At 40.3% G+C, this 9,985-nt stretch overlaps 1 protein-coding gene across 1 annotated transcript; it reads left to right on the forward strand.

The window, feature by feature from the left end:
- The first annotated feature begins 3,398 nt into the window (after window positions 1–3,398).
- LOC134497462 (vomeronasal type-2 receptor 26-like) lies at window positions 3,399–7,327 on the forward strand. Its single transcript, XM_063303120.1, has 4 exons — window positions 3,399–4,214; window positions 4,513–4,740; window positions 5,677–5,803; window positions 6,426–7,327. Exons 1-4 carry the CDS (start codon window positions 3,399–3,401, stop codon window positions 7,325–7,327), a joined length of 2,073 nt encoding a protein of 690 aa, XP_063159190.1.
- Window positions 7,328–9,985: the final 2,658 nt, after the last annotated feature.

The raw sequence follows: 9,985 nt of genomic DNA on the forward strand, positions 1-9,985 counted from the left end.
CCTTTCAATATTTCTATTAAAGTAACAATAAGTAATCCTATTACCATTACCTCCTGAGTGCTAATATCCTTCCCATTTAAACTTGTGAGCATAATTTGGAACATATATTTGGAATGTGGAAAATGTGTTTTGTGTGTGTGTGTGTGTGTGTGTGTGTGCATGATTTAATTATTTATTTTTTTTAGTTTGTTCCTGCTGTTTAATTCTAGCCTCAGCATGATGATATAGCATTTGAGGAAAAAAATACAGCACACTAACCCAGCACCAGAAGACAAGATGGAGAAGACCTCCACAGCCACCATGGCTTTTCCTCTGGTGCTCAGAGAGGTTGGAACAAAGGAGATCCAAACACTACAGAAGGCCAACATGCTGAAGGTGATGAACTTGGCTTCATTAAAGCTGTCAGGCAATTTGTGGAGCTGACAATAGACAAGAAGCCCAGGTAGCCCAGGACATAATAGAACATGTGGATGGAGCCTTCATTGCATTGCAAAATCATGGTTTCCATAACGGGGTGCATGTCTGACTCAGGGAAGAACTGCTTGAAGAAAACATCAAGAAAGGACAATGGAAAGGCCTTCTTGGCCTTGACAAAGGGAGTATCTCTATGCTTAAAGAAAATTCCAAGCACACTGTTTGTCATGAGAGAAAAGGAAACAGCAGCTGAGGCCAAATAGATTCCTAAAGGTTCTTCAAAGGACAGGAAATTCATTTGTTTTGTTAAGGCATCAGTCCTTGCTTGGATGCTGACCTTCAGGATGTTCTAAACAATCTTCTGTGTCTGAATAAAAAGATCTAAAGGAAGCTCATCTAGTTCCTATTTACCATTTATTTCTGAAATGTATTATGCTACTGTTTGAAGACTTATATTCCTTCTAATCTCTCTTTAAATACAATGTTTGATTTCCTGCCACAAGGAGCAGAAGCATAAACAAAGGAACTAGAAGGAGAAGGAGAAATTACAGCATTAGCAACAAGTGATCTGTAATCTCTAGCAGAAAATGAGGATTCAAGCTTTCAGGAGACCTAATCCCATCTCTTCAGCACCCCCCACCTCCTTCTCTCTCATTTATTTAAAGTAAAACTCTTAACCTCTCTTCAAAGAATTGGAACCTGTGAATTTGGTGAAGGATCTGTTGATCCAGAACTCAATTGGCCCTATTATTCTCCCATAGTATTTGTACCCTGAGCAATTAAAAGTGACTAGACTAACTGAGATGTTTCTATTTGCTCACACACAAAGAAGCAGACGGGACTTTGTTCCCAAACCTGGAAATATTTGCCAGCAAAGAATGTTAACCCTAAGAATTAACCAACTCCCCCTGGAATTGGTCAAATTCCTATAATTTCTTCAAGTAGCCCAAGTCCCAATGGATTTACAAAAGATGGAAACAAGTGGTATGCATTCAAGGCACCAATCTGAAAGCATTTATAATACCACCTCCACAGTGGAGATTGGGGAAAGAAAGAGAGAAGTCTACAGTATGTCTCTCTTCTTTCAATCACAGATTTAAGGACAGGCTGCTGGCAATTTCTGCTATATATCAAGTCCTAGATTAATAACCCTGATGATACAAGCATTCATCTTTCCCATTCTCTTGAGAACGATTGGATTAAGCCAATGACTCCATGAGTCAGACAACTATTAATCTACAAATAAAGGGAAAAATTACCTGTTATTATTTTGCATCAAATGTCATTTCTTCTGGTTTCATTGCACCTGTTGCTTCCTATTGTGAGTAAAGGAGCTAATCTGCAGTGCCAAGGGGGTGATGCCTTCCCTGTTCCACATGACTGGTTTCAGCCTGGTGATCACATCATTGGTGGGATGGTTTCACATGTCTTCTATATTTTTGATGAACCTACATTCCATGAGGATCCTTCCCAGAATCTCTTTGATGTTCCACAGTAAGACATTACTTCTACTCGTTCCATACATTTCTCATCTTTGAAAGATAGCAAGTATGAGTGATGCATGTCAGATTAAGAAAGTCAAAATATTAACTAGCTTTTGTCTCTAACATAGTTATGGAGTTTGTTCTTGTATAATGAAAAGGGAAATGGGCTAACACTATTTAAGCAAAAGATGAACAGCATTTGTGTGTAAGCATGTATATGGAATATATCTGCCTTAAATGGATTGACAGGGTGGGGAAGTGGGGATGTTCAGATTATTTAAGAAGAATTTGCAATGATATCCCACATAAAAGAGAACAATAGGAGGAATATCCGTTGATTCTTATTCCTTTGTTCGAAAATTGACAAATCCCTTTTTCACGTCAGCCCAAATATTAATGAATTCTAAGACGATCTGAAAATGGAGGGGAGAAACAGAATCACTCTTATTTTCCAATAAAGGCACAAACATAAGAGACACTTTCCAATAAAGGCAAAATGTCCGTAGAGGAGACCCTTTCCTTCCTCTTCCCAACAGAAAGCTGCACGGTTATCCAGATAAGTTTAGAGCCCAAACCGTGTCATACTTCCTCATCAAATTTCAGTTAGAATCTTGAAACAAAGAGTGGAGTGAAGAAAGGGAATCAACCTTCTGTTCCAATAGAGGCACAATGTCCTTATAGGAGACCTTTCCTTCTTCCTCCCAAGAGAAAGCTGCATGGTTATCCAAATAATGTAGAGCCCAAATGGTGTCATTCACCGGCACCCTAAATTTTATTTATTCTGGAAAGGAAAGTGTCTTCCCAGACCATCCTCATCAAATTTAAGTTAGAACAGAATCTTGAAACAAAGATGTATTGTGCAGTTTGGAATTGACTTCTGAAAGAGATAATTAATTCTATTTCTAGTGTGTTGACAAAGTTCTACCAGCACCTCCTTGTCTTGGCATTTGCTGTAAAGGAGATCAACAAGGATCCCCAGCTCTTGTCCAATACAACCCTTGGCTTCCACATCTATGACAGCTACTATGATGCAAGGATGACCCATCGGACACTTTTGGACCTGCTCTTCAAATCACAGAGATTTGTGCCCAACTATAAATGTGATACTAAAAAACATCTCATAGCTATCATTGGAGGACTTGGCTCTGAGACGTCCTCTTCTATTGCAGAAGTTACAGGTGTCTATAAGATTCCACAGGTAAGACACTTCAGAGGATTGAGAGTGGGGATCTCCTACATTCTTCCCACTCTCAGAATAGTTTTGCAGTCAAACAGGTGGGGAAACCCCAGAGGTGATTGATTAAAGTAAACATGCATGAAATTATATCTTATTCACATATTTCTTAAAAGTTACATTGAAATATTCCTTCATTTAAATTGCTACTTACCTTCATCCTCACTTATCTTGCATCTGCACTGTCTGTACATTACTTTTAGCTCACTTATGGTTCATTTGTCTCAGAGAAGAACCATGACCCACAGCTATTTTCCTTTTATTCCATGGTCCCCAATGAAGACAATCAATATGTGGGGATTATCCAATTGCTTCAGTATTTTAGATGGTCGTGGATTGGGTTTTTTGCTGTGGATAATAATAGTGGAGAACATTTCCTGCAGACAATGGAGCCATTACTTTCTGAGAAAGGAATGTGTTCAGCATTTACGCAACGGATCCCACAAATAGCTCATGGGGAAAACCTGGATAAATTTGCTAAATTAGTCACAGACATTTATATGCATTTCCTCAATGAGAAAGTAAGAGTGTTTCTCATCTATGGTGAATCTTTGATGTTCTCCTGGCTCAGATCGATTTTATGGGTCAAAAGTGTTTTATTTCTACAAGACCCTGGAAATATTGAGAAGATAACATTTCGGAAGGTATGGATCATGACATCTGAGATTGATTTCATATTAGTGGGTTTTCAAAAGAATTTGGATCTTGACTTATTTTACGGATCTCTTTCCTTTACTACTCACTCGAAAGATATTCCGGGCTTTAAAGGTTTTGTTCACACCATAAAACCTAATAGTAACAAAGAAGATGGTTTTTTTAAGGATTTCTGGGAGCAAGCCTTTGACTGTTTTTTCCCAGATCCAGACAAGGTCATGGGGGATGGTGACGCATGTACTGGAGAGGAGAACCTGGAGACCCTTCCTGGATCTCAGTTTGAAATGAGTGTGACGGGCCACAGCTACAGTATCTACAATGGGGTTCATGCCTTGGCTCATTCTTGGCATGAATTCTTATTCAGATCCAGGCACAGAACTGTGGTGGGTGATCATATGTCTAGACTTCCAGATCTCCAATCCTGGCAGGTAATTTATTCACAACAAACTGATGAGTACACAAACAGAAATGCTTTCAGTCTCCTTTTTGTGAGCATGTATATACAGTATATGCAACTCATTTTGTAGTAAGATTGCGGGAGCTCACAACACAGCACTTATTTGCAGCTTGAAAACCTTTTTATATTGAAAACCCCTCCTATTTCTAGGCCTAAAAAGTTCTTTGTTCCGTCATGATCAGCAGGAACAAATCGTTGTAATAGGAGGTATTTTCCAGTCTGCCAATCCTTTTTTCCAATTAACTACTTTTGTATTTTCCTTTAATCAGCTCCACCCATTTCTTCAAGGCATTTCATTTAACAACTCAGCTGGTGAACTTGTGTCCTTTAATGATAAAGGAGAGATGAAAGGTGGATTTGACATCATGAACATAGTCACTTTTCCCAATGGCTCCTTCCAGAGAGTGAAAGTGGGAATGCTGGATCGAAATGCTCCAGGGGGAAAATTTATAATCTTTAATGAAGATCAGATTGTCTGGCATAGGAATTTGGATCAGGTAAGAGTTGGGGGTTATCTTATTGAATTCTCCTTTCTCCATCTGTTTTGTTTTATCTGGAAGCTTGAAATGATGAGGAAGGGTCTAGCATGGAGTAACTGGCAGTGCTCCCATTTTAAGCAGGTTGCCATCTCTAAAATTCGTTCTGGCAACAGACCATCAGAAACAAAGCAAAAGGCGCAGCCCCCAGTGGGAGGAAATTATTCTGACCCATGCTTGGAATTTGGAAACGTTAAACTGGCCTAGGAAGTCTCTGATTCCTATGATTTAGGAATTTTGATCATGTAAGAGTTTGGGGTTATCTTACTGGATGTTCCTTTGTCCATCCTTTTTATTTTGCCTGGAAACTTGAAATGACGAGCTAAGTTCTAGCATGGTCTAACAGGCAAAGCTACAGTTTCATCAATGTTGTGATCTCCAAAAGTTGTCCTGGCAAGAGAGAATCAGAAACAAAAGAAAAGGAGCAGCCCCCAAATTATTTTGACCTATGCTTGGACTATATGGGACTGGGTTAGCAGGTCTTTGATTCCTATAAAATATCTACCCTTATTCAGAAAGAGCCAGCAGGAAAGATGATGATTTCTAGGTATTCCCTATCATCATTCAGAAGGAGCCCACGAGGAATAGAATCAGGAGAAATGATATCAGATTGTATCATCCCCCTGTAATGATATGACCTTGGGAGGTGGCAGAAGTGGTCCTGCCTTTTGAACACGCTGATAATGGGACGAGGGGGCGGGGAGAGAATCTGCAGTTGAACGACAGGCAGAGAAAGAAACTTAGATAGGAACCTCCTTAACTGAACATGTGCTAAAAAGTGATGGCGGGAGATTTATACTTTCAGACTTGCAAGATTCTGTTAATGTAGCCTCACAATAAAGTTTAATTAGCTCATCTGATTGGGAAGGCTGACACTCCTTACATATTTTTGATTAGATCCTTCCACTTTCTCTTTGTAATGCACACTGCCATCCTGGAAATCAGAAGAAGAAAAAGGAAGGAGAGAAATTCTGCTGCTATGATTGTGTTCCATGCCCAAATGGGAAGATTTCTAACAAAATGGGTAGGCTATGATGCATTCAAATATTTGCATCACATAGAGTTTAATATTTTTTCCCTTATTATAATTAAGAAGAAAAAAAATGCCATAAAGCCACTGTAATAATTCAACCAGTCACTTCTTATAAAAATATGTCCTTTCACTTTTAAATTGAATTGAATTGAATTGAGCAAAAGACACAACATATTTGTTCTTAACACAGTATAAAGTACATTTGTCTATTCTGAAATTGATGCTTATGATAAATATTTCTTTTGATTATATGTTTTTCTTGGATGACTGTTAAGTTTCATATGCATAAAAATGCTTATTGCATTTTGCATTTAACCAATAGAATTTGTTTGAATATACTTTCCTTATTGGGCCATTCAGCACAGGAAACCTGAATTTGGATAAAGAATTAACTGCAATATCACTGCAATATTCCAGACAATCTCAGATTACTTTTAGGAAGACTTCTATTTTAAATAGCCCAGGTCACAGTGGGGTGGCAATATGCTTTCCCCCATCAATGTTTCATCAATATCAGTGTATAAATCCCTGATCACCTTTTAACTCTTTGCATCTTCATTTCAAGGGGACTATGAAAAATGAGGGAAGGAACTAAAATGTTTCTATTTTTCAGATGTGGATGACTGTTTCCAATGCCCTGAAGATCAATATGCAAACAGGGAGCAAGATGGATGTATCCCTAAAAAGATAACTTTCCTATCATGTGCTGAACCTCTGGGCATCACCTTAACTTCCATTTCCCTTTCCTTCTCATTGATCACAGCCTTTGTCTTTTGGTCCTTTATTAAACACAGAGACAGTCCCATCGTCAAAGCCAACAACCGGGATCTCACCTACATGCTTCTTCTCTCCATCCTGCTCTGCTTCCTCACCTCTTTACTGTTCCTGGTGCAACCTGGAAAAGTGACCTGCTACCTCAGACAGTCTGCTTTTGGGATCATCTTCTCATTTGCTGTCTCTTGTGTCTTAGCCAAAACTATGCTGGTTTCTCTTGCATTCATGGCCACAAAGCCTGGATCCAGGATGCGGAGATGGGTGGGACAAAGATTGGCCTTTTCCATTGTCTTTTCCTGCTCTCTCCTCCAGGCCAGCATTTGTACTGTGTGGTTGTCAACCTCTCCCCCCTTTCCTGAGTTAGATATGCACTCAATCACAGAAGAAATCCTCCTCCAATGCAATGAAGGGTCGTCCTCCATGTTCTATTGTGTCCTGGGCTACATGGGCCTCCTGGCCCTCACCAGCTTCATTGTGGCCTTCCTTGCCCGCAAATTACCAGATACTTTCAATGAAGCCAAGTTCATCACCTTCAGCATGTTGGCCTTCTGCAGTGTCTGGGTCTCCTTTGTTCCAACCTATCTGAGCACCAGAGGAAAAGCCATGATGGCTGTGGAGGTCTTCTCCATCTTGTCTTCTGGTGCTGGGTTACTGTGCTGTATTTTTTTCCCCAAATGCTACATCATCATGCTGAGGCCTGAGTTAAGCAAGAGGAAGTTATTAATAAGAAGCAAAGAGTAATGAAATTTTGATATTTTCTTTTTTCTTCATTTTGTTGTATTTTATTCATTCAGTCACTTCCGACTCTTTGTGACTTCATGGACCAGCCCATGCCAGAGCTTCCTGTGGGTCGTCAACACCTCCATCTCCCACAAGGTCAATTCCATCACCTCTAGAATATCATCCATACATCTTGTCCTTGGTTGGCCCCTCTTCCTTTTGCCTTCCACTCTCCCTAGCATCATGATATTCTCCAGGGTATCCTGTCTTCTCATTATGTTGCCAAAGTATTTCAGTTTTGCCTTGAATATCATTCCCTCAAGTGAGCAGTCTGACTTTATTTCCTGGAGTATGGACTGGTTTGATCTTCTTGCAGTCCAAAGCACTCTCAGAATTTTCCTCCAACACCACAGTTCCAAGGCATCGATCTTCCTTCTCTCAGCCTTCCTTATGGTCCAGCTCTCGCAGCCATATGTTACTACGGGGAACACCATTGCTTTAACTATGCGGACCTTTGTTGTCAGTGTGATGTCTCTGCTCTTAACTATTTTATCGAAATTTGTCGTTGCTCTTCTCCCAAGGATTAAGCGTCTTCTGATTTCCTGACTGCAGTCAGCATCTGCAGTGATCTTTGCACATAGAAATACAAAGTCTTTCACTGCCTCTACATTTTCTCCCTCTATTTGCTAGTTATCAATCATTGTTTTTGTTATTGTTATATCCTGCCTTTATTATTTTTATAAATAATTCAAGGCAGTGAACATACCAAATACTCCTTTCTCCTCCTATTTTCCCCACAACAGCAACCCAGTGAGGTGAGTTGGGCTGAGAGACAAAAAAAACCTTTGACTGTTGTCTTTCACTGCATGAGCCACAATTTGCTTGGAAATGTCTCAGCTGAGATGATTTTCCTCACAGCTAATTTAATGGCTGTTTCTAGAATCTCCTCCCAAGGCAATAGAGCTCATGGACAGTGCTGCAAAGAAAGTTCCTTTGTGGGGGATGTACTGTATATCACCGTTCTTCCATAGAATCTACTACTAAGTGCAGTGCTTTGTATGACCATCCCTTCCACTTCAGATTCTGATTCTTAGGAGTCAGGGATAAGAAATAGGGTGGACGGTTCATTGGAATTGGGGAGGAGCTATTTCTGTGAGCTTCACCATGGATTTAGCTTGCTGGAGATTTTATTTATTTATTTTATTTGTGTTATTGTTTATTTCATTTATGTTATAATAATAAAGTCGGGAGCCTTTATTATTTTCATAAATAACTCAAGGTGGCAAACTTGCCAAATACTCCTTCCTCCTCCTATTTCCCCCACAACAACAACCCTGTGAGGTTAGTTGGGCTGAGAGAGACTGGCCAGCCCAAGGTCACCCAGCTGGCTTTCATGCCTCAGGCAGAATTAGAACTCTCCTACCACACCTGATTGGCTCTGGGCTGAGAGAGAGGGACTGGCCCAAGGTCCCCCAGCCCGCTTTCATGCCCAGGGCAGGACTAGAATTCTCCTACCATGCCTGATTGGCACTTGGGCTGAGAGCGAGGGACTGGCCCAAGTCCCCCAGCCTGCATTCATGCCCAGGGCAGGACTAGAATTCTCCTACCATGCCTGATTGGCACTTGGGCTGAGAGCGAGGGACTGGCCCAAGGTCCCCCAGCCCGTTTTCATGCCCAGGGCAGGACTAGAATTCTCCTACCATGCCTGATTGGCACTTGGGCTGAGAGCGAGGGACTGGCCCAAGTCCCCCAGCCTGCATTCATGCCCAGGGCAGGACTAGAATTCTCCTACCATGCCTGATTGGCACTTGGGCTGAGAGCGAGGGACTGGCCCAAGGTCCCCCAGTCCGCTTTCATGCCTAAGGCAGGACTAGAACTCACAGACTCCTGGTTTCTAGCCCATTGCCTTAACCACTAGACCAAACTGGTCCTCTCATTGGTTATGCCACTATTTTATGAATTGTGATAGATATTTCAAACATAGTAAGATCGGGGGAAATTCCATCTTCTGTCCTCCTGTCAATCAAATTATCCTTAGGAGTTATAAATGGTTAACTTCTGGTGATATATTTGCTTTTTTGCGGGGGGATATAAACTTAAAACAAGGGAGGATTTGATAGCTGAAGGTTATACATGTCAATAGTTTTCATATATTCAATTACTATAAAGATTTAAAGCAGTTGAAAGGAATGTTGATTTTGAATATGGTAAAACAGAATGAAGTTGAACTCTGCACAAATGGTGAACACATTATTGCTAAGATGTATAAACTTTTATTGAACTTAGGAACAGAAGGTGAACAAGTTAAAGACTGTATGATAGAAAGGGCTAAATTTTTGGGGTATAATATAAAAATGGAACAATGGGAGAATATGTGGATGAAAGGATTGAAATTTACACTGTGTTGTGATCTCAAAGAGAACATTTTAAATGATGTATTATTGGTACTTGTTGCCAGATGAATTATTTAAAATATACAGAGGGTCTTCAAATGTATGTTGGAAGTGTGAACAAGAGGGGACTATTTATCATCTTTGTTGGACATGCAAAACAGCTAAGACATTTTGGGATCAAATACATATTTTAATCCAGAATATTTTAAAGATTAATATACAATCAAAACCAGAGACCTGTCAGGGTCACCCTCGTTCCGAATAAGACACGGACTCACTCAATAGG

This window comes from Candoia aspera, chromosome 4 (genome assembly GCF_035149785.1).
Source record: "Candoia aspera isolate rCanAsp1 chromosome 4, rCanAsp1.hap2, whole genome shotgun sequence".
In the NCBI taxonomy this organism is placed as follows: domain Eukaryota; kingdom Metazoa; phylum Chordata; class Lepidosauria; order Squamata; family Boidae; genus Candoia; species Candoia aspera.